The sequence below is a fragment of the Cyphomyrmex costatus genome, unplaced genomic scaffold (assembly GCF_001594065.2).
Source record: "Cyphomyrmex costatus isolate MS0001 unplaced genomic scaffold, Ccosl1.0 scaffold120, whole genome shotgun sequence".
Taxonomy (NCBI): domain Eukaryota; kingdom Metazoa; phylum Arthropoda; class Insecta; order Hymenoptera; family Formicidae; genus Cyphomyrmex; species Cyphomyrmex costatus.
Window position 1 is genome coordinate 677,643 of NW_017275174.1, and position 24,825 is coordinate 702,467.

Sequence of the window (24,825 nt, forward strand, 5' to 3'; positions counted from 1 at the left end):
TCCTGACAGTAATCAATAAATAATCTAAATAATCGTAAAAAGTGATAAAAAGCACATAAATGCTTTTATTCAATGCGCATGCGTAGCCTATTTTTCACGTACATTTTATCACTTTTTACGATTATTTACTGATTGTTAGAAAGGATAAGCATAGTTTTCATTCATTTTTACAAATATTTTAAAGCTATATCTCATCACTTTGTTTGATTCAAATTGTCTTTATTTACAATGGCACATAATAAAAATTAACGTGTCATTTTTCGTTTCTGAATTATTCAGGAGCTTTAGGTATTCACACAAATTTGCATAATCGCAGAAACATATACATAGTAACAATTATCCAATCAGATTTTTATCATAAGGATGATAAATAAAGTACGTTTGGATAATTTTCTTTATGCGGCTACGCGAGTTGTGTGGATATACTCTTTAAGTCCTGTGTCCACGGTGCTAGACTGGCTAAGCTCGGCCCGATTTTTGAATCCAAGAATGTGTAGCTGGTTTAGCCAATTAACATGTAATTTTGACGGGGTAAGCACGGACAACAGAGTTTTAAGCCTTAAGCCATAAGGAATGGACGAATCATAGTCGATTATTCTCCTCGAATTCGACTGTAATTGGTTAATTTCTTCCAGCTTAGGGCTTAAAACACGTATTGTAGATCCGGGGTAATGGATTCAAGTTGGCAAAGCGGCTAGATCTATTTCGAGCAATTAAACAACATTGGTTGGATCCACAAGTAGAGCCAGCCAGTTTCTAGCCGCTTTGCCGATTTAAAATTTAAACTCGCTCATTCAGCAAGCCGCAGTCTGCATTCCGAAATCCATTGGGCGCGTTCAGCGGACTCGACAGTCGAGTGAGAGCGCTCGCTGTTATTGGTGTATTCTTCTAGATCTAAAATTCTGATTGGATGATCTACAAAAATACCCCAATAATAGCGAGCGCTCACTAAACTGTCGAGTCCGCTGAACGCGCCCATTAAAAATAAAGTGTTGCAACCTTTTTGCGATCGGCTGTACCACTGATATGTACTGTACGTGATGACGTTAGAATATGGCGTCTCGATCAGCTGGATGTTGTATAGAGTGTGTCTGCCTGCGATGCCTGCCGTTTCGCGAAAACTAACGAAGACTACCGTCTGCATCCCGCCGTGATACGTGAGTTCGTCTCAACAACGTTCGACGATCGCACAGCTTGGTTTTAGTTCGGTGGCCGGTATTTTGCGGGGAAAGAAAGAGAATCGCAGCACGCGAAACTCACGAGTGGTGCGGACACGGCGACACGAGAGAGAGATAGATAGATAGAAAGAGAGCGCGACGCGGAGACGCAAAAGTGTACACGGATGGTACTGGATTCTCGGTGGGGCGTACAACTCGACACGGCAACGAACACGTCGTGCACGTGAAACACGCGTTCGCAGCACGTCCCGAGCCGACGAGACGAGGGTGTCCGTGCAAAGAGTGTTCCGACGTCCCTCGAGGGGTCTCGACGGCTGGCCTCGTGGCACGCGAGGGTCGCCGTGGAAATGAGAAAGTAAAGTGAAGTAAACGAGGAGCGAGAGATGGGAAATGAGGAGAGAAAATCCGGCTGTTAATCCACGCGGCATCCCGTCGCGCGTTCCAGCTTTTCTCTGCGACTCCACGCGCGGTGTTCGATTTATCTTATGTAATTCCCGCGAGTGCATCACGCCCCGCGAACGCCGGAGCCTGCGAGGCTGTAATACGCGTGCGTGCGTGCGTGTACATACGCGTGTGCCTGCCGTGTGCGGCGAGCGATGCCCGTGGCCATCTTCGCGTTTTGCCCTCGCGTTTTGTAATCGTTATCAAGCTCCATATTTGAATTCAACAAGTAATGCAGCTCGCCCGCCGCGAGTCGGTCCCCAGGCGCCGTGAATTCCCCGCTCCCGCTCCTCGCGCGATCGTCGGGAAGCGAGGACCAAGAGAAATCACGGTTTCACGTGCTCGTCGTCGCGTCGCGACGTTTGAAACAAATAAGATATATCCTTTCGATGGCGATTACGCCTACTAAATTCTAAGCAGAATCCGTAAGGTTCGTAAACGTGTTTTCGTGATGTACTTGTAAGAACTTTCAACCGCTTGTACCTTTTTATATTGACATCTTTGCAGACAGCTTCTTACTAGCCTGTAAGATTTACGAGAATTCGTAGATATTTACGAATAATCGTGTATCTTTACGTACTAAGTAAAATTAGAATACTAGTTCCAAGTTCTTACAAGGTTTATATTATACAAGACCGAGTTACGGGTCTTACTATTCTACTTAGAATTGACCTATTATTAATTCTCTCTCGCAAAGTCTTCTTACGACGACAACGGAGCGAGACTTTCGCGAGGGTCTCGCCAGAATTTCGCCAAGAAGTCTATTGTGTATCTTGTAATGAAGTAAAAATTACAGAAGTGCGAGCAAATTCGTAAGTGTTGACCGCGGTGTAATAATACAGTGATTCATCTAAAAATATTACCCAGGTAACATATGATATTCCGAGGATGTTCTTAAAATGTCACAAAAGATATACTCAGAATGTTCATACTTCCATTTATTTTTTACTTGAGCGCAACAATCGAAATATCCTCAAAATATCGTGTGCTGTCTGAGTTATTCTTACGTGATGTTTCCATTCTATTTGAGGACCATGTTTTCTAACGAAATACGGTCGAGTGGAAACACCTATATTCTTACATCGTAGCGTGTTGGCCAATGAAATTATAAATATTCTCCTAACTCGCTCACTTTTGTCATTTTCGTCTCTTCTCACAATACACGATCGACCTTCGAAATTTCGTCGATTCATTATCGACGCCGATCGCACCGCGAGGAGCCCACGGGGAGCACGTTGTCGGAGGTATGCAACGCAAGGTGGATGCCATAGTTCCACGGTGAGGAGGAGCGGGAGAGACATTCGGAACGTGAGTGACGACGACGACGCGACGCAACGTGACGCCACGCCACCGATGATGACAGTCGATCGGATCGAGTATCTCACTTGAAAATCCGAAGTGTAGTTCCGCGTGATAGCGCCGGCCATTTTGTCGCTTATTATATCGCGCGGATAAACAATCCCGTAATGTCCCGTATGCGAATTGAGAGTCTCGTAGGATTGCGTGTTGAGATTAGAGAAGTTCAGCCAATCGGAATAAAACAAATAAAAATTAAAATTATCCGATTGGCCGAATTGTAATATTTAATTCGCAATCCTCTCCAATGCGTAGTCATGCGTAGTGTGACACGGGCATAACGCCTGGCCTCGAGGCTGTTCTGTTGGCTGTCGCGAGCGCGGCTCACATGCGCGGAGATTTTAATTTCACGATGCTCTCGTTCTCTGCCTCTCTCTCTCTCTCTTTACTTCTATCCTCGCGTCTCTGCTGCGCGGCATACCAAAAATAGAAAAGCGATCGGGCCCATTTCTTACTGTTTTCGCGGTGATTTTTATGTCGCAACGTATTTATTATTAATATTGCGGCGATGCTCGTGCGAAATTCCTCTGTACCTAGGAGTTAGGGTTACCGTATCTGAATCACAAGAAAAAAAAAAAAAGAGTACAACGTATACCTTTATTTAAAAAAGATTATTCGAAGAAGCGGGGAGGGTTAATTTTTTATGCGTTAAATGTAGGTATTTAATAAAGCAAAATTTCTATCAAATTTTAATTTATACCATCAGAAGCTTTAAAACTCAAAAAGAGCATTCTCAACTTTCTAACTGTGTTTAAAGAGTTAAATAAAATACCACTAAACTTAGTCTTTATCGAAAAGAATTCGATTAGAAAGTTAAAAAAATATGACTAACGTATCTCAATTTTATAATTTTAATAACAGCGTTGGTATTTTATTTTGTCTATTGCACAAGTATTACACTGTAAAAAAAAATGTAACGATATCGTACTGTCTATAATTACAAATTATAGAATTGAGATGCAGAATTAAGCTTTTAATTGATATCTAGTTAGATATCAACTAGCAAGATTTTTATTTTGCCTAAGTCAACAAGTTTTGAGATTCTTTAATTGGTATTAGGACGCGTGAAGGAGAAAAAATCTTAATAGGTATATTCGCGCGAAACTCCCCTTAGTGAAATAGTTTTTATAGATACGAGCGATATCTGTCCCGAAGAAATTTAAATGCCATCTAGAGACAATAGATTTTTTTTAAGTCGACAAATTTTTTAATTCCTTAATATTATAGGGATATGAAAAGGAAGAAAACGTTCTATTGTAAATTAATATATATATGAGAAAGGAAACATATATATATATAATCTTTCCACAAGAATTCCTTTTTTTGGTTGGACTGTCAATTCTTAAATACTTCGAATTTTAAATATTTTGTATTGTACAGTATATACATATATGTATATACTATACATATGTATGTACATATTCGAGTACAAGTTACACTTATTTTTGTATACAAAGTATCTTTATCAGAAGTAATAATACAACTTTTGGAGTTTTCGCAATATTTTGTATACGAATTTTATGTACGAGATTTACAGAATGTAAATTTTTTCTGAATAAAATGAAAGAAAGATAAGCCAAATGTAGATATCAGTGCGATTATGATAACAATGTGTTTAGTCCATTACTCGCAGTAAATTACATATGTAAAATGCATACTTTTCGCAATTATAACATTTCCCCGGAAAATTCTTTGCATAAAAAAATTAGGGATTTCTCGTTTTCAGTGACTAGAAGACTCTATGCAACATGCCACCAGATAGGCCAGATGCATCGGGTATCGAAACTGACATAGAACTGATCTCGTCTCAGGATTATAATTTTGGTGAGAACGTCACGATGAACGATAAGGAAAAGGAGAACGCCAGCATGCTGGCCGACTCGAACTCAACCAACGATTGTCAAAGCGAAATTCCTAAATGGGAGAAGGCTATGGAGAAGAACAATCAGTCGGACGACGAGCTAACATCTCTCAGTTGGCTGCATCAGCAGAATTTACTTAAAGGTTTGGACATTTCGAACCCCACCAAAATCATAAAGCACGAGAATATGCTGAACAATAATATCTGCGACGATATGGCAGACTTTTCTGAAAACACAAATTCTGTATCAAGCTTAGATGATAGTTTCTGTCCAGGTAAGTTGAATGTTTTTAAAATGAATGCATTGTGTTTGCAGTCAAGTATTCTTACAATTTATATTAATTTCATTTTTTTGTGGTGCGTTGATAGAGAATAATGGAAAAACAAACACGACATTGAATGGGAATGGACAAAACTATCAGCATCCCGTCAAAAATTATCAAAAACCTACGCAAATATTTCAAGAATCTGCGAAAAGTTATTACAATATTTCGCCAAGTAATCAAACGAAGATTTCTTTGAGCAACAATAATTTGCCAATGTCTAATCGCAACAAGCATCCTACCCATATACCATATGATCCTCATTTACACAGAAATAGCAAACCACCGTATTCATTCTCCTGCCTCATATTTATGGCTATTGAAGATAGTCCCGTAAAAGCGCTACCTGTGAAGGAGGTTTATGCGTGGATCTTGGAACACTTTCCATACTTTAGGAACGCCCCGACTGGATGGAAAAATTCTGTCAGACACAATTTAAGTCTCAACAAGTGCTTTCGGAAGGTGGAAAAAGCTCCGGTAAGTATACGAAGTGAATTTAATCGACGAAGCGTACTGTGAGATTTTTACGGTAACTAAGGATGTTTTGGCTGTATAATATCAACTAAAAGTATCGACACAAAAAGCAAATATCAGTCATTCTTAACGTCGTATTACATTGTACGTTTCTTACAATTTTTTAATTTTTTTTTGTTTTAGAATTTAGGAAAAGGATCATTGTGGATGGTAGATGCACAATACCGCCCAAATCTGATTCAAGCGTTGTCTCGCGCTCCTTTTCCTCCCCCTACAACTCAAAATTTGTCTTCATCGGAAAAGGTGCCTAGAAAATGCATAAATACACGTCTCCCAGATCCGGTTCTTTTTCCATACCTATCCAAAAGACTGGCGTCTAGCAATATTAATGATAGTGCAGAAACCGAGATAGATAGCGATGTTGACGCAGCAGCTGCCGCTATGCTTTCCTTCAAGCATGGACCTATCATTCTGAATCATAATAAAGGTAATCACAATAAAGGTACTGAATATGCATATTTGTATGAAATAATAAAAAGCAAAGTCTCTATCTGTATTTTGTCGAGATGAAAAGAATAGCAAGGACGCGGTTAAAATGCTCAAGATACTCATTAATTTATACTTATTAATATATATTTTAATGTAGATCGTAAACGAAAATTGCCGGAAGCGGAAAAGTTGGTGCCTGTAATTACCAGGAGTTCCAGCGAGGACCATACTTATAGCTGTATCGCCTCGATAAAATTAGGAAGGTAAAGATATTAATTTTGTATAATAAACGTAAAGATTGCATGAGTCAGTAAATTTTATCGTTTTCCATTTCTTTCTATAGCAAACATTCAAATGAGGAAGAACTAAATCCAGATTTTGATGAACAAAGAAAAATTGCAGAAGGTGCGGATGCACTTTTGAATCTGGCTGGTGTTAGTACAGCGCTAAATTACAGTAGAACACATCATTTAACACAAGGTATTAACACGGCGTCTAAATCGGACGTTATTGTGAAATCAAAAAAACGTTCTACTACGAGTGATTACTCGAGTACGTCTGAAAAGAGACGTAAAAGATGGCGGGACTGGGGAGAGGAAAATCGATACCTAAAACAAATTAGGGGTTAACGTAGACACATTTTGTTACATTTTTGGAAAAGTGTACATTATCGAAAGCTTTCCACTTATGCGCGAGTCAGGAAAGCGATTGAGAATTTACTATCTAGTAACAGGAAGGTACTTTCATTTTATAGAATATTATCAGTAAATTCCTTGTTCATTTCTATAAACACGTTTAGAATCAACTTTTGCGGAAATTTTATTATTCGAGTTTCTCGTCGATAACACACAAAAAACGCGCATGTAAATTCTTCCATAACTTCTAGTTGTGCTAGTAAAAAAAGAGGGTTGTTGGATGCATTTCGAATACATTGGTGTGGTTGCTCAGGGTTTACAACATGCTATATGCCAAAATACATTCGGTAGCACTAAACAACAAGCAATAATAGAGATGTAGTGTTAAAAGAGATACTTTTTAAACACGCTGTTGAAACATGAATACAATTAAATAGTACATGGAATATATATCAATTAAAAAAATTATTATTACGTACTGAAGTAAGTAATAATAATCATTTTAGAACTGTTGTGAGAGAAACAATTATATTTAAGTCATAGAGAGTTTAATTAATGATAAAGTTCTATATCAGTTTTTCTTTTTTTTTTTTGTAGATATGTATAGAGGCATAATCAACATCTGCTGTCATGACGCCTATCCCAACAATAACGAGATCTCTTATTTGCAAACATAACGTGGCGATTTTCGATATCGAAATCACAGCCCGGTTTGATGCCCAGTGTTACCATATTTTTTATTTCAATGGGAGTTTCTAGTCTCGTTATTCTTGAGACAGGCTGCATATTCAATAGAGAGAGAAAAATCGATAATATATTTAAAATGATTACACGCATATATATTTATGTATATGTGTATATATGTATATAAAATGTATATATATATGCATGTATATGCAGATGTACACATTGCACACATCAAGCCCGACATACTCATTCATGTATATACAATTAAACTTCCTGATTCTCAACCTGTGACGAATAACTTTTTTGTTCTCCCTTTCTCATTTGAGTAGCACATAAAATGAAAATATCATTTTCCACGTATGTGATAAAACGGTGAATGTGAAAGAAAATATTCAATTGGTTAAGAATCAGGGGAGTTTGATTGTACATATGTACAAGGTGTTCCCAAGTTTGCAGCTAGAAACAGCGAGAAAGTTTACGAAAAACTGATTTTTACAACAGTTGCAAAGCTGCTTTTTCTCCTGAATACAGTCAGTTAACAGTAATTTCAAGCTATAAACAATTTAAGAAGTGCTATAAACAATTTAAGAAGAAAAGTATTATGAATATAAAATAATTATAAAATTGTATAATTAATTAATTACACAACGTAGATTTTATTGAATTTTAAATTCTTATAATTTAAAAAAAATTATTGATCGCAATTGAAAAATGTTTTTGCGGTTCAATTTCTCGTAAACCTTCGAATCGCAGCGTTTTTACACGCGAAATTGAGGGCACCCTGCATGTAGACACATCATGTGCATCGTTGCACATGTGTACAACATATGTGCCACAAACGTATTATCAAAAAAAATTAAAAAAAAAAAGATTTTGAAGTACATTCAATCATGGTGGAATTGGGACTAGGCGCCGTCCGGTTAGGGTGACCTCGGCCCCGGCCGTTGGTCTCTGCCGGGCGGTGAATCCGACACTCCCCGGAGACGGTTCCCCCGGGGATCTTTGGAAGATTTCCCCTTCGATAACAAACAAAAAAAAATGGTGGAATTGGGACGGTGAAGCATTTCGAAGAATTCACAGTAAACAGTAAAACAGTGGGGTTTTAGCTAATCAAATCGTCAATGTGAAAAACAAGCAGTGAAATGTCATTTTCACATCGATATAGCAACGTCACCTTTCTGATTCCACCATGCATTCAACATGGTTTTGAAACAAAGAAATGTTGTCATTTCACTGTCTTTTTCTACTCTCTTTGTGGCTTTCAAAATGATTTTGAACAGTGTTGTACATATGTAGAGACCTTTCTAATGTATCCACAGACCAGTTTTGGTATCCAGTTGGAGACTGAATATTTAGCGATCGTGATGAGATGTTAATATCGATTGGATAGAGATGAAAAATAGCGCTACGTGGAGAGAAAACCTATTTTTATAAAAAAAAAACTATAACACTAAGAAGAGAGAAAGAAAGAGAGGAGATTTGATAATACCTTGTAATTGTAAAATATGTAAGTGTGCTACGAAGACATGCGACAGAATATTAGGCAAACTGGTCTTGTATACATTAATATATAGTTCAATATAGAGAGAACATATATTTTTACAGGGCGCTGCCCGCGTGATAAAGGTTCTTCCTAATAATTCGCTGGTACGCAGTTTATTAGCTTAAATATCACTCTACAAAGTATAAATATTAGTAATTCGAATGAGAGAGAAAAACAACTGTTGTAGCGCAACCTGATCGATTTTTACATATCAGTAATACGTGAAACGTACTATGTCAATTTCGTAAATATATATATATATATATATATATTCTGTTATTTCAGAATTCATTCAGGTTACTTGCGATGATCCTTTGATATCACTCAAAGAGCTCATCGTTAGTATTATAGAGTGCTAGTTTCATAGCACAATTACGTGAATATGTAGAAAAAATTCAATCAGTCTTTTAAATTAATAATATAATTTAAATTTTACTTCATTTTCATTAAAACAGCAGATTAGCTGTGACAAAGTTAAAGTAGAAAGTTGAAAATCTTGATTATCCAAAATAGAAGATATCTTCTGAAGAAAATTGGAAAATATGATTTGTGTAATAACAGGATGCGCTACATCAAATATACATTTAATTGTGATTGTAGCTAGTCAGCTACACCAGAAGAAAATTCAATCTGAAGGTGCAAGAAAGAATGCCATACTCACAATATAATAAATATTAAATCTACTTGATAAAAAAAGAATAACAATATTATTTAAATAAAATATTGAAAAAATATCGAAAGTAATTATTTCCAAAATTTATCTGTCTTCTAATTTAAAATTAAACATACTCTTTGTTTAACATTATATAATTTATATGAAATTTAGCCGCATGCAATTTATGTTTTTTGTTTTTAAATTTTATTTTTTTACTGTTATTATTTCTGTGATATATTGCAAAAATGATACATTATCGTTGTTATACTTCAGTGTATCCGAAGTTTTAGAATTCTATGTATTACTTTTAGCGAAAGAGTTATATGTATGTATATATATATATATATATATGTATGTATATACACACACATATGTATATACACACACACATATGTATAAATAATTATTATTATTAATTAACTGGCATTCTTACTCACACCTTGAATACTCTACCTTGATATCGACCTTAAAACGAGCTGGCATCTTCAAATTGATAATCCTACGAAAATTTAATGTTATAGCTTCACAACAATTTGTTGACATCCTCTTAGTCTAGCTCTCGTTTGCTACGACTGAACATCTGTTCTTCCACACATAGTTGAATTCTAAACTAATCGGCTATAGAGAGTGAGATGCCATTCATCAATCATAATACAGTGTAGCTAATCGATAGGTTAAAGCTTAGATTAAATCGATTAGTCACGGTAATGTAAAGCAATACACCAGTAAATCCTGACATTGGGCGAAATACTCTAGTCAGCCGGTTTCTTAAAAGGAATCTTGGGCTCATGTGCAATGCGTTAAGTCGGCACGCGGAGTCGGCACGACAAAGGGATAGACTGTTACTCTATAATTGCATTATAAGAAGGAATAAGTATTAATATTGCAAATTTACTTTTCTTAACGCGTAGCGCTGATTTCTACACAACATAAATTCGGAAAATTTATAATTATTCCTATGTTATACGCGGGATATGTGCTATTACTACAACCGGCTGACAAGCGAAGTCATCCTATGACAGACACCAAAAAACACAACAAAGTATGGAGCAAAGCAGATTACGATGTGTCATTGTAACTAACCAGGGACAATCAAAAGACATGATGTATTTGGTTTGCTTCCATTACATGATATCGTGCCAAATGCAAAATCCTTTGGGTTTGGAAGATCAGAGATACGTTAATTTATATGTATACATAATATATATATATATATCTCTACAGATTGTATATTATAAGAATTTTGTTGGCGTAATATGTAATATTATAATTATATATATCATTATTATTATTATTATTATTATTATTATTATTATTACTCATTTTAGATGAATCATGCTGTAAAATGTTTGTTAAGTTTTTGATCTTGCTTATATATATCTTGAGTATATTTAATATTTTAGGCTGTAACTACAAGAAAATTTTATCTAATGAAACAAATGAAGAAAACAGCAAAACTTGTTGATTATTTTGTCTAACATTTCTTATTCCACGTAGTAATTATGGCATATCTTAACATATACATGTATATATAATATGGTACAATTAACCCTTAATGGTCTAACGTGGGTCGTTCAAGTCCCCTAAAAGGTACACTCTTCACCTTTAATTTCCACTTTGATTTATGTCGATAGCTTCATTTGGATTGAAGTTATGATTTTTTAAGTGATCGAGTGATTTTACACGCGGTACCACCATTTTTAATACAAAATTATATACAAAAATAATTATTTTCGACATACAAATTTTTTTTTCTTGAAATTGAAGAATTAATGAAGGTCCATGAATTTTTGCAGATTTTTTAAAGCCCTTTAACATGTCTAAAAAACGCCGAGACACGAATGGCCCACGTTAGACCATTAAAGGTGCCGAAAAAACGTTAGACTAGTAAGGGTTAATTATCAGGAATATACAGCAATATGTTAATGTTGATCATATAGTTTAAAAAATGATTTAAAAAATACATTTATTTTTAAAAGATAATGTTTTTTTAGGAAAAACTTCGGAATATTACGTTTAAATATTTTGGTAAAATAAAATAAACATTAAAAATATAACATACCGATGAAATCGATGAAAAGATATATATATAATAAATATATTGAGGGTTATACATTAAAATTTAGAATAATACCTATGATATTAATTATATATATAGATCAAATTCAATTAGATTAAATTATTTAAAAACATTAAATCAATAAAGAAGATAACATTAGCTATGTCAAATTGAACCGTGATCATCAAAGAATCATTTAATTGACTATATAAAAGACAAAATATACCTTTATTACAAAAACATGCACGTTTTACTATTTCTATGATAATCACAAAGTATAACGAATTCAGCACACATACACTGATTGCTCTGATGCTGCCCTGACATAGTGCGAGTGCAGAATCACTTTAGTGCCAAACTGCTCTGTCAGAAACGTTAATGCAACCTTTTTTAAACTCGTTTTGAATTCATTCGGTTGATCCGAATATACATCACTATACTAGATCAGTTTTCATTTGCCGAATACGACAATCTGAACGTACTGACACAGTGCACACAAACCGAATATGTGCCACTGAAAAAGTTTGCACTTAATAGCGCAGTCTTTTGAATTCGTTATTAAATATTATGACCTAACTGTTTGAGCACTTTTCTATGAATCTGACTTTTATGACTACTTTTAAGTTCCACTTTCTCTTTCTTTATTATATTTAGAAGGCGTAGAACTAAATACGTTCGTTATATTTTCCTTCCAAGATAATTGAACATTATCCCTGGACGTCATTCTTTCATTCGAAAGAGATTTTTGAGTCATTGAAGTATTATAACTATCTACTGTGTGCATTATACTATTCATGCTAGAAGTTTGGTAACCAGTGTCTCTCTCTTGAACAAAGTTTAAGATACTTTGTTGCTCGAACGCACCAGACATTATATTACTCCATTTATGACCCTTGCGTGAGAAACTTGTAGTTTCCGGCGCAATTTTTAAACTAGTCTCATTATTATAACCTTCATCAGTAAGTACGATGGCATTAGAGTGTATAGTATTATCAAGTGAATTTATACTTTTCGTTTCCTCCATGTTAACAGAATCACATGCATTTGTTTTATCATTATTTATAATTATCAATTTACCATTGTCCTTGGTACATTTTACGTCATTTTCGCTATCGTATATATCTAAAACACATTTTCAACATAGTTATGAGCATATTTGTTTTGTCTGTAATAGACATTAATATTGCAATATTTTAAAAAGAAAGATGATGCAATAAATATCTAAAAATTATTTTTCCAAAGAGTTGTATAATTATATATGTTTGAACTCAATTTTTCTATATTCTTCACTTATTAAACTAAATTCTTTAGAATTCTAATTATAACTCAATTGTTACAAGCGAGTGCATGCATTGATATTTTTTTTTATCATAACAATGAGAAAATTATCCTTCACATTTTATTAAAACAATAAAGGTAACTCTCCTTTTATAAAGAAGTTTCAAGTGAAAATGAGAAAAATAAAGAGCAAAAGCATTATTAAAAAATTAAACTAAAACAGAAAGCAAATTTACCTAACGAATGATAGTCATTAATCAAACTTGAATTTTTTTCCTCGATTACACCATTTATGTTCATATCTATCGCGAAATTTAGTCGGGTGCCTGAATTAGAGCAATGTTCAATTTTTTCGTACAACCTATTATTTTCAGCGTTTTGTATTGGTGACATATTAGGTGATAAGTTTTCAGATATTATTACGGAGGAATTATTGCTTTGCCGCCTAAATTGTAGCAGCGTCTGGAATATATTATTTCATTAATTTCAGCAATACAGGCTGTATTGTTGAATATAATTGATCTTATTTACTAACAATGAGATGTAAAAGAAGATATTGATTTTGGTCCCCAAAGTGAAAAGTAAAAGTGGTATGTTTTGTTTTTGTAGTTTTTCAACTATAGAAACTGATTCTGGCTTTTCAAAAAGTTTAATTTGTCGAGAAGTACATGTTAAGCTCAACATATAAAGCATAAATTATTACTATTGATTTTCATAAACATATTAATTCTTGATAGTAAAATATAACTCACATTCTCTCTCTCTCTCTCTCTCTCTCTCTCTCTCTCTCTCTCTCTCTCTCTCTCTCTCTCTATTGATAAAAAAAGTAAAAAAATTTATTAAGACCTAAAAACATGCTGTTCGTATACAAATCGATGAGATTTCAAATCTTGGATATTGCTCTTCTGTTGCTATAATAATTCAGTATTTTTCGCTATGCCTGATTTTGTCTAAAATCTATTTTTCTTAAATGTTCATCAGAAATCTTTTATTTTACTTCAGTTTTATATTTTTCTTAACATACTTTTCATAATAACTTTTTATATATTTAATAGCTTTATATATTGATTTTAATACTTTATCAATAAATTAAAATTTTTTAAACAGCACACACACAACAAAAATGGCTCAAATAAAAAACATTTCGCTTTTACTTATCACTGTGGTGCTATCGCAAAATTAATATTCTTTTGATATCCTTGCTATTTTTAGTCTTAAATACAGGAATTGTCTAAAATATATTTTATATAATTCACATACCTTTAATGGAGTACCATGAACAAACATACCACTTTGAGGAGGGCTGTGCACTAACAACATGGATTCACTTGTTTTTACTGGTGACAATGACATAAAACTTTCATTGTCAGTACCTTCGTCCTGACAGACAAATAATTTTCTTCTCAGTGAATTGTTACTCAAATTTGCATCATCATAGTCTGCATTCTGTTCCTTTGGAAGATATAAGAATATTTTTATCAAATTTTTCTTATCAAAAAAATAATCAATATCAAACTGCTTCCATTTTGAGAGCTATTTTATACTAACCTGAGTAAAAGTAAAGAAGGGCTTCAACATTTCTTCTACATTCTGAGGCAGCTCCAGAGGTAGAGATAATATTGTCTGACTCCATGCTAAAAATAATGACAAGATTAAATGATTTTGAAATATCAAGCTCGAAAATTTGTCTTACCATCTTTTGTAGATTTCGAAACTTCCTGGATAGAGTTTAAATGACTTAAGGACTTATTGGGAGTGTCTAAAGATAAAAATGGTGGTTTATTGTCTTTCCGCTTGATGCCCCAAGGACTAGGAATTATTTGATTCTGCTTAAAAAACCGATCTATAGCTGCCTGGGCTCTCCTCTCCAATTCTGGTTCTGGAGAATACATTTGTTGCATGGGAGATTCTTCGATCTTTACTGGTTTTATGTGAGCCAATTCGTCTATGCTCCACGTAAACTCTGATGATTGTTGCATAGGGCTGGGGACCTAAATATTGCAGTAATTTTAGCAATTAGCACTTGCTGCTTAGTGGAAGTACTCTTTATTTGTCAATTTAAAGTATTCTTTAAGAAGCTTCAAGTAAAATGACCTTAGTAAATAGAGTTGGGCTGATTGCTGACATGTGCAGTCTGTTAATCAAGTCAGGCTCAAACGGGTTTTTAGTAATGAACTTCCTCAACTTGGATGGGGGTGTGTTATGATTCGGCAGAACAGCAAACGGCAACCGTTGCGTATTATTCTGATACGTTAGGCGCTTCAAATGAGCGTTCTGCTTCACCGGAGTTCTACATCTCCAGGAATTGCACGCTAAAGGACTCTTACACTTGTGCTCCTCGCTCGGCGTGCTCCGTTTCGCTTGTTCCATTACAAAACAATTTGCACAAGAGACGGAAAATTCTTTGTTTAACAACTTCAGATGTAAGACTTCGGCCTGTCAATTTCGATCTGTGCAATTATTTTACGAAAGTACACTTGCAGATTACAAATCAGAGCCAGTTCTGATAGCTATGATTAAAACTTTTCAACTTTTGAACATATCAGATTCATTTCAAATTTATTTACACCATCGACGAGATACTATTAAAGACCATCAACCTTGGGCACATTTTCGTCCTCACGAAAAAAAGGACCCGGAGGTAATTGAAGAACATTGACATTATCGACAATTGATATAAATTTAAGATTATTACAAAATATATTTGATTAATATATTATTAAATACATGATTTTTGTTATATAAATCCATAAATAGCATTATATACTTTTAACGTTATAATATCTTATATATATTGTAGCAAAATTACAATTTTTATTCTACAATTATTATCTTTATTGACAAAGAGAAACCTGAGAGAGTGAAATGTATATGTCATTTTAAACCTGCTACAGTCGAAAACGTTATTGGATTGACAGAATTTTGGAACGCATCCTGTTACAACGGATCTGTTCTTTATTCCTGCACTATCTAAACTGGTACACACGGTGCAATAAGTTAAAGCGAAATAAACGTATATTTGTTTCACTTTAACTTATTGCACCGTTTGCACCAGTTCGAAGAGTGCAGGAATAAAGAACGAACCTCTCTTGTTGGCACGACAAATGGGCTATCGACAAAGCGACAAAGCAGTTAGCAAGCAATTTTGTACAGCATTTGATATAATACGTTTGTGTATATACGAGTTGTTCAAAGTTTCTCTTTTGAATAATTTTAGATTTTGTAGCGAATGTCATACGTGAGAAAGAATCTTTAATAAATAATTCTAACCAAAGTGTGAATTCCATCATGACGTTCATGACTCATGCGATGTATCATTATTAAATTTTATATTTCACGTTCGAAATGTGTCGTAATAGTACCAGGTAATATCTCAAAAATTATAGTTGATTATAAAATTGGAGTGCAAGCGATAACAATAAAATATGACAGTGAAAATGTGGAAGTATATTTTGGTAGTTGTTATCATAAATTCAGGTAATGATGAATTCTACATGTTCTATTCAATGTTAACGCGATTTAATTTTAGTAATTATTAGAAAATAAATTTCCAGTGACCTGCGAAAGAATAAAGGACATGATATATATGCCTTTTGATAATGTAGCTGCTTGTTTCCGAAGACATAATGGCACACATCAGTTTGGATGTTCCTGTAAGAATCAAAACCTTTTATTAGTTACTTCTTTGATTGTTAATTATCAATCTTTTCTAGATCTCCAGGACTGATTATTTACTGACATTGTGATATTCCAGCTAGTAGATCGGGAAGTGTAGGCGTAATACATCTGTTGGAAGTAGAAGATGATATTGCTTGGTTAGAAAAGAACGCTACTGCTGGTCCATACACTGTGGTCCTTCCATTTGCATTGTTCAACAGAACAATGCTTCTAAGATTAAAAAATACAAACAACATAAACGGAGTACTGCTGACAAAAGATACTAGCCATGAGCGTCCGTTTAAGTATTCACCTGAGGATCAATGTCCCAATCGATATTCTGGTTATAAGAAATGCAATAGTTCAGATCCATGGAATCCTTTCGGAACTGCGTTACTCTTTGAAGATTGGCCATTTCCCATGTTTTACACAGATGTGAGAATTTTATTTAATTAACTTGATTAAAGGCTGTGACATACAAAAAATTTAAACAATAAGACATAAGCAATATAAACAAATCATTTAAATATATAATTAATATACTTTTACATTTAACTTTGTAATTTAACGTATAACAACTTTTGATATGCACTAATCTAAGATTTGTTCTTTTCAGCTTAACTTTTTATATACTTCATATTCTCTCTTTTTTTCTTTTCAATATGAAAAAAAAAAGAAGAAAAATGAACTATACGAGAAGTTTAATTGAAAAGGACGTCTCAGGTCTATTCTTTATCGCTATACTGAATTATTTTAAAATTTTCCATCTCACTCATAAAATATTTTATTTTAAGTACAAGTGTACACTAGTTCAGCTATAAAAAAAAAACAGATCTCTAGTATAATGCAATTTATGTAAATGACCAAATTTGTTGACAAACGTATTAATACAAATTCTATATGGAAGACGTGTGTTTCAAACAAATACTAAAAAGTGTCACATTTTCAGAATCAAACAGTCTTGGAGGCTATAAAAACTTGTTTCTGGACGCACAACGCGCACGATCTTGAAACGCAATATCAGAGATCTCTTTGTGCTTTAGAAATGAAGTCGTTCATGTACGCTGCCGTTAACTCAGAATCTTGTATAAAGCGTACAGATTTCGTGTTGAATTTCAATCCGACGCAGTTTTGCGATCCGCTTGGAGATAGAAACATACATTGGCCCTTGGCACCTCTCGATGAAAATAACAATACGGTGATAATGGTAACGGCACGCTTAGATGCATCGTCTTTATTCGATGGTGTATCACCTGGTGCGGGTAACGTCGTAACAGGATTGGTTACTTTACTTGCCACTGCGTACTATCTGAATTTCTTAAATGCTACTGTCGACAGTATGTATTCATCTTTCCTTAATTATTATAGCACGTCCAGTTATCCATACATACATAATATATTAGGCAATGCGTTTAAATTGAAATATTTGAGTATCTTGAAAAGAATTATCAAAAACTTAATAAAAGTGTTAGAGTTATTAATAAATTAATTAATTTATGAAATATTTTATAATTTGTGTTAAAATAACATGAATTTCATGCTAGAATGAAGTATATAAATATATATTGTAAATTATTAATTTTTTACAATTTTAATACTTTTACGTATAAAATAACTAGAAAATCAGATTATCAGAAAAAAATTAGACAATTTCTTTGACCTGAAAAATTGTTAGACTCTGCAAAATTTTTATCATTATTCATTCCCTTTTAGATAATGCAACTTTGTATGGAAATTTTTTAATGCTTTTGAGATATTCAAATTATCTCAATTTAATACAATATATATATAAGCGACACATGACGCACGTTTTCTTGTTGGATTGCTTACGTTTTAATAAATTAATGCAATTATATTACATAGAACGCATAATTTCTAGTAATTTATTAAAATGCAAACAATCCAGTAAGAAAATATCGTGTGCCGCTGAATTTACAGAATTGGATAAAAATTTATACTGACATATTAAGGCTTCTGTACCTATCTCACCACAGTCATATTAAATTCTGCCCTTAAATCTATAAGCCCATAAATCTATGAATTAGATCAATCGATTGATTTAATTCAGATTGAAGACATTTTTCTATTTGATTATTTATATATCTAAAATCATTCATTATTATATATTTATTCTTATTATATCTAGAGACGAACGTTGTGTTTTCCCTGTTGAATGGAGAGGCATTCGATTATATAGGATCCAGTCGTATGGTGTTTGACTTAAAACACAACAATTTTAACGCTCTCGGTGGAATCAATTTGAAATTCGACGATATTCTGAGTGTGATCGAGTTCGATCAGTTAGGCCAGGGAGAGATATTTCTTCACACTAACGGCAAAGACAATATAATAAACCATCTGCAGAAAAAGTTGAATGCGAAGATTAGGCGTGGTAGTGTCCCACCTACGTCTGTGCAAAGTTTTCTAGAGGCAAAACCGAATCTAACGACCGTCGTTATAAGCAATTATAAGAAACGTTTTAAAAATCGATACTATAACGGCATTTTGGATGATGCGGAAAGTCTCGGTTTCGATAAGTACATACATATCTTTTTTATGTTTGATCTTAATATATACTTCATATTCCAGTATTACTTGATTGTACATTATTGAAATTTTCTCTCGTGTATCATGTTTTAGAAACGATACTAGCACGCTTGCATCAGATTTAGCGCAAATTGCTCTTCAGGTTGCTAATGAGCTTTATCGAGCGGTGACGGGCGAGGCGCCACAGTCCGTCGATCTGCCGGTACCTATGGAGAAGCTTATCACGGAAATGCTATATTGTTATTTGGAGAGCGCGCAGTGTCCTCTGTTCCGCGCGGCTTCGGCGCCTTACGCTAAATTAACCGATCAGGTTTTGCCGTTGTATGTTGGAGTGCATAGAGCATATAATATCGCAACGACTTTAACAGGCCAGCTTTTAGCATATCTGACCGGCGAAAAGCTCTACGAGATGAACGAATCAATGTGCTACGAAAATCGACTCATCTGGATGAGCGGTCAAAATTTCTCGGGCTTATGTGTCAATTCAACTGTCAATTACAGTATAGCTATGAGTCCTGCATTTATTATCGAAGGTAAATTGCTACACTATTCCCAATATAGATACAAGCTCAACGTATCCAATTGTTTTTTTCCCATTATAGGATATGATATGAAATCAGGTGTCTACTCGACTTGGACAGAGTCCATATGGCAAACGTTAAGCGTTAGAATGTTTCTCAAACCAGCAGCATCGACGGAACGATTTAATCTGATTCTGGGTTGCTTGGTTGCCGGTTTCTCTTTCGTGTTAGTATGGTTTATTAATAATCGAGCTAACGTCTTATTTAATTCAAGGTATGTATCATCTTTCTAAGGAGACTTAGAGATTATATTAGAGAAGAACTATATTAAAGTAATATATTAATATATGTATATTAGCATTAATTATATATACATATTATATAAATATATATATAAATGGAAAATTGAATATATATATATTTTAAGTAAATTACATCACATACACACACTATATAATCAATGATATTTTCAGGAGAACCGTTGACTGCTAGGGATACGCTGCGGACCACACATCAATGACCAGGTTAGATAATCATCGAGAATATCATGACTTTCCAGTAACTAGCCTTTAATTATATATGTGTGTGGTACGCCCTCGGAAGATTTTTACAGCCCGAAAATTATCCGGAAATGTCACGATATCATTGCAATTTTTATCTCCTATTTATCATCGTTGTTTCATCCGCAGTGTTCAATTGAAAAAAATCACGGATGCATCTTTGATACTCAATGTAAACGGTAAAGTGAATCTTTCTTCTATTTTTTTCTTTATAATATCTATATTATAAATTATTTATGAAGTTACATATATGAGTAAAGACATTAGATGATTGAACGGGTGACTCGATAAAATTAACGGTTTTGTATTGTGTACGCGTGTATATAAATGAATGTATGTCTATGTGTGTACAAGGTACAGTCGCATTAATAAGATTTTGTAAAATAAAAATTATATAAAATAATGCAAGCATAGTAACTTTCAATAGCAATAAGTTTGTTACTCATGTAACATTAAAAAAATCAAAATACGGATCATAAACCGATCGTGAAAAAGTATATCTCTCTTTCTGCCCCTCTTACTCTTTTACCAAGTTATCTTTGAAGGATAACAATGTATGAATTGTAAAATATTTTTTGCTATAAATATTAAATCTCGAGTGCATGTTTTCCTAATCATATTCATTTTACATACAATATATTACTTTTCATTAGAGCAACAGAATATGAACGTGGTACAAAAACGTATCGACGTATTAAAACAAATGGCATCTTACATAATTATGATAAGAATAAAAAGGGAATAATGCAAGCGTGATGGCATTTATTATCGATAAACAACTTATTTAACAGGGCATTGATGTACACGGGAAAGAATTTAATTTGTATATCTATGCTTTGTGTTTTTTTTAGTATACATATAAGTATATAATGTATTTCTCATTTACGACTCGAAATTTGGACAAAGTTAGAAATGGGCCATTCTTGGAAGAAGGTTGATTCAAATTTAAGAAATGTATAAAGAATTTCATTGTATTCGATCAAACATGCAATAAAATGTGTGCATGTAAAATGACGTTTTGATATTGGATATATGCATTGAAATAAAAGCGGAGAGACACACACACCTAGAATTAGAATATTATTTAATCCAGATAAATTAGGAATATGGAGATTTGTAATATGAAGCAAAAAAAAGCACATAATTATGAAATTCTGTGAATAACACGTTACTTTTGTGTCGATTTTCATACTTATGTGTACATAATTTCTGCATTTTATTACATAATTATATTATACACAAATATCTACAAAAAGCGGTACAAAAGTGATGTTGTTCACAGAATACAAAACGTTTTTCGGACCAAGATTAGTCTGTAAACTGTTATAAGTCCTCTGTCGAGAGTGCTCTCTCTTACAATAATCTTAGAAGAACTGCAAATTTATTTTTTACGCCGGAAACTACATTATATAAAATATTTGACCCATTTCTATCTTTATGTTTTTTTTTAAATCTAAATAGCCTGTTTTTTTAGCTGAACTTCTTGCACGATTCATCTTTTATCTTTTTTTTTCCACTCCAAGAGAGAAAAGGAAGAAAGATAAACCATGCAAGAATTTTAGCTGAAAAGAACAGATCTTAATTCTCGATAGATAATTTTTTTGCATCGTTGTTAATGCGACAGACGTTTACGTCTCCTTCCGTACAAAGTGTCCACATGCTCGCGTCGTAATAAATCTTTATATTACGGACACCCGTGTAAAAAAAAGCGAGTGTCCGATGAAAAATATGCCAGGTGCATATACGCGTCTTGTCCACGTGCATATGGATGGAAACGTTCTATACGCAACGCACGTCCCGACATACGTTCAACCTCTTCGGTAATCTGTTTACGCTTTCTTTTAACTAATTTTTATTTAGTATACAAGGATGAAGTAGGAGGCTGGGCACCGCCCACCGAATTATCACAGTCGTCTGGTGCCGCAGCACATACGTATACGTGGTTCAGCCTTACAACCTACCTCTTAATCTAGCGTTATTCTACGTTTATTTATTTCTCGGATACAGTATAGTCCCGTACAAGGTGACTTCTCAAAGCAACGATTACTAGAGAAGCGATCATACATTTTTTTTTACATATTAGATTGTGATTACATGTTATTGCTTTATTATAAATAGCACAGATCTCTTTAGTGAGTGCTTTCTCTAAGCTAGGAGATAGCAATGCCAAGTAATGTTTTATATCTTGTTTTTTAATCTCTCTCTTCACCAGTGGTTGCAACTGTTCATTAAACAAACTGATGTCGCGGTATACCGTGTACGGGAGCTATACTGTCAGCTGTCTGCAACTGATAATATCGTTTTACTCAAGTCATATCGCATATTCAAGTATTTCGCATGATTACATTCTAATCAACGTTCACGATTAGGCGATTGAGCGGAAAGTCTTGCATACAAAAATCAATACGTCTGAGAAACAAAAAAAAGTAGAAGAAATTGTAAGAACAGGTCGAACAAGCTACTAATGGAAGCACTCTGTCAATTGGCTATATACATCGACTCAACGTAAAAATTATAAGTACAAAGGAAATGATATTTGGCTACCTAAAGCAACCACAGACTACGTAATATGACACATTTTCCTCCTATGATCGAGTGACTAGTGTCAGCTTATCGTTAATTGCGGTATCCGTGAAAATAGTCATGACAGAACTGTTATAAATGAAACGGGAATTTCACGTTCTGCAATTTATTGGTATAGCAAGATCATATCCCCTATGGAATTGTCCACTTGGAAACAACTAATTTACGCTACATTACTTTACGTCGGATTTAACAAGGTAAAAATGGTCTTAGCCATTCAAATCTCGATGGACGGATCGCATGGAAATGATGTCATCGAAGAAAGCATAAATATATATACGCGTATATGTGCATCAGGAAGATATGTACACGAGAATGCGTCGGCGAGAACAGCCAGTTCGCGAGTGAATATATCAAAAGTTTTTGTTGGACTCGCATGGGAAGCTCCAAATAAACAAGCTTCTGTCGAAGTAACGCGGTAAGAAAATTTTTGTTAGTAAAACGTAATGATCACGTGTAGACAGCCAGTGCGTAAACATTAATATTCCAAAATGTCATATATATCGTTGAATATATCCAATTCTTTTTTCAAGAAAAGTGTTAGCTTTTCTTTAACATACTTGGTAATATTTGTTCTGTTTTGTCCGTTTCTCTCTTTCTCTGTCTTACTAACAGTTCCGCATGTAATATGTACAGTAGTATCATATAACACGTGCAGTACACGCTTAAGGGACGACACTTAGAGTTTAAAAATATAATCATCATATATTTAAAGTAGTATTATATCATCATTGTATTATGGTTGTGTTTGCTGCTGCTGTTGCTGTTATTACTATTATTATTATTATTATATAATTATAGTTATTATCATTATCAATAGCGTAATAATTATTATCATTATTAGTTTTATTATTATTATTATCATGGAGGGACAGTGTTTCGCTATGCCACGACACTGCAGAGCTGAACAAAGACTAAACGCGGAAGTTACCACGCTCTTTAATGGCACGAAAAGTACAATTAATATTGCATGCTATACTATAATTCTCCTCTAATTTGGAAATTAATTATCCATGTTATTATCTCTTTTTCCAAATGTGCCACATAATATGCCTAATCGAATAGCTTACAACTTTTAATTAATGTTAGCAAAGGTCGGTACCATTTTTCATACACTGTCCATATTGGCTTTATACAAGTTATAAATAATAAAGCGGATTAATAAATTTCAATCCCAAAAAAGCTTTACACGTATTATAACTGTAAACAAAAAATATGCGAATATTTTGTTGTGACACAAAAAATAATAATTATTGTGATAGGAGCAGTATAGGTATTAGTAGTAATAGGTAGTAGTAATAGTAGTAATAGTTTAGTAATAGTAGTAATAGCAGTAGTAATAGTAGTAGTAGTAGTAATAGTAGTTTTAGCGGTAGCAGGAGCGATAACAATAGGAGTGTTAACAATAATAATATTGACAATGATAGTAGAAATAGTAGTATAGTATAGCGGTAATGGAAGGAATAGCAATAGTAATAGTGACACTATTACTAGAAATAGCATAGTAGTAATAATATATAGTAGGAGTAATAATTATTAATAATGGTAATGGTAGTAGTAGTATCTGGGTAACAATATTAATCGTAACAATAGCAGTAATAACATAATATTGTTGGCAAAGCTAGCAGAAAAAAAATTCATTTTGTCTATTTTGTTTTATTATACGTCTAATGAAATATCAAAGTTATATACGAAAAAGATCGACAATTGGTGTACCATCAAAAATATACAAAAGAACGAATTTATACAGTTTCTAGAGAATATATACGTGCTTAAAAATGTACATTGAAAGAATGAAAAATATGAATGGCTATCATAAAAATATTTCTTTTCTTGGAAAATATTTGTTCGATAATTCGTTCTAACATAATTACATATATATATATATATATATATGTATATATACCGTAATTATATTTAAAACGATGTATCTTTTACATACATTACATGGAGGTGTGTTTCATTTGGCGCTTACAAC

The 24,825-nt window shown here is 33.6% G+C and overlaps 3 protein-coding genes across 5 annotated transcripts; 2 read left to right on the forward strand and 1 right to left on the reverse strand.

Annotated features, from left to right (window-relative positions):
• Nucleotides 1-1,082: 1,082 nt before the first annotated feature.
• On the forward strand, nt 1,083-7,596 carry LOC108778989 (forkhead box protein H1). 2 transcript variants are annotated; one of them, XM_018546327.1, is made up of 7 exons: nt 1,083-1,157; nt 4,702-5,111; nt 5,206-5,636; nt 5,817-6,120; nt 6,280-6,385; nt 6,466-6,602; nt 7,355-7,596. In XM_018546327.1, the coding sequence occupies exons 2-7, from the start codon at nt 4,724-4,726 to the stop codon at nt 7,432-7,434; spliced, it is 1,446 nt and encodes a 481-aa protein (XP_018401829.1). In that variant the 5' UTR covers nt 1,083-1,157; nt 4,702-4,723; the 3' UTR covers nt 7,435-7,596. The 2 variants fall into 2 exon arrangements, with proteins under 2 accessions (XP_018401829.1, XP_018401825.1); XM_018546323.1 differs by lacking the exon at nt 7,355-7,596 and having other exon boundaries at nt 6,466-7,066.
• Nucleotides 7,597-12,320: 4,724 nt separating this feature from the next.
• Nucleotides 12,321-15,360, reverse strand: bora (aurora kinase A activator-like protein bora). Its single transcript, XM_018546567.1, has 6 exons — nt 15,074-15,360; nt 14,673-14,970; nt 14,528-14,613; nt 14,240-14,431; nt 13,216-13,441; nt 12,321-12,823 (listed from the first exon to the last, which is right to left on the reverse strand). The coding sequence occupies exons 1-6, from the start codon at nt 15,347-15,349 to the stop codon at nt 12,321-12,323; spliced, it is 1,581 nt and encodes a 526-aa protein (XP_018402069.1). The 5' UTR covers nt 15,350-15,360.
• Nucleotides 15,361-16,202: 842 nt separating this feature from the next.
• On the forward strand, nt 16,203-20,667 carry Nct (Nicastrin). 2 transcript variants are annotated; one of them, XM_018546947.1, is made up of 9 exons: nt 16,203-16,456; nt 16,534-16,632; nt 16,734-17,071; nt 17,586-17,973; nt 18,783-19,173; nt 19,277-19,716; nt 19,786-19,978; nt 20,178-20,228; nt 20,394-20,667. In XM_018546947.1, exons 1-8 carry the CDS (start codon nt 16,405-16,407, stop codon nt 20,194-20,196), a joined length of 1,920 nt encoding a protein of 639 aa, XP_018402449.1. In that variant the 5' UTR covers nt 16,203-16,404; the 3' UTR covers nt 20,197-20,228; nt 20,394-20,667. The 2 variants fall into 2 exon arrangements, with proteins under 2 accessions (XP_018402449.1, XP_018402440.1); XM_018546938.1 differs by having other exon boundaries at nt 16,204-16,456; nt 20,178-20,667.
• The last annotated feature ends 4,158 nt before the right edge of the window (nt 20,668-24,825 follow it).

Coding starts and splice junctions, on each gene's coding strand:
- Nct (XM_018546947.1), top strand. CDS start 16,405: ATGACAGTGAAAATGTGGAAGTATATTTTGGTAGTTGTTATCATAAAT. Junction 17,974..18,782: donor CTTAAATGCTACTGTCGACA/GTATGTATTCAT, acceptor TATTATATCTAG/AGACGAACGTTGTGTTTTCC. Junction 19,717..19,785: donor TCCTGCATTTATTATCGAAG/GTAAATTGCTAC, acceptor TTCCCATTATAG/GATATGATATGAAATCAGGT.
- LOC108778989 (XM_018546323.1), top strand. CDS start 4,724: ATGCCACCAGATAGGCCAGATGCATCGGGTATCGAAACTGACATAGAA. Junction 5,637..5,816: donor GGAAGGTGGAAAAAGCTCCG/GTAAGTATACGA, acceptor TTTTTGTTTTAG/AATTTAGGAAAAGGATCATT. Junction 6,121..6,279: donor CATTCTGAATCATAATAAAG/GTAATCACAATA, acceptor ATTTTAATGTAG/ATCGTAAACGAAAATTGCCG.
- bora (XM_018546567.1), bottom strand. CDS start 15,349: ATGGAACAAGCGAAACGGAGCACGCCGAGCGAGGAGCACAAGTGTAAG. Junction 13,442..14,239: donor TTCATGGTACTCCATTAAAG/GTATGTGAATTA, acceptor AATATATTCCAG/ACGCTGCTACAATTTAGGCG. Junction 12,824..13,215: donor TAATGACTATCATTCGTTAG/GTAAATTTGCTT, acceptor AATGTGTTTTAG/ATATATACGATAGCGAAAAT.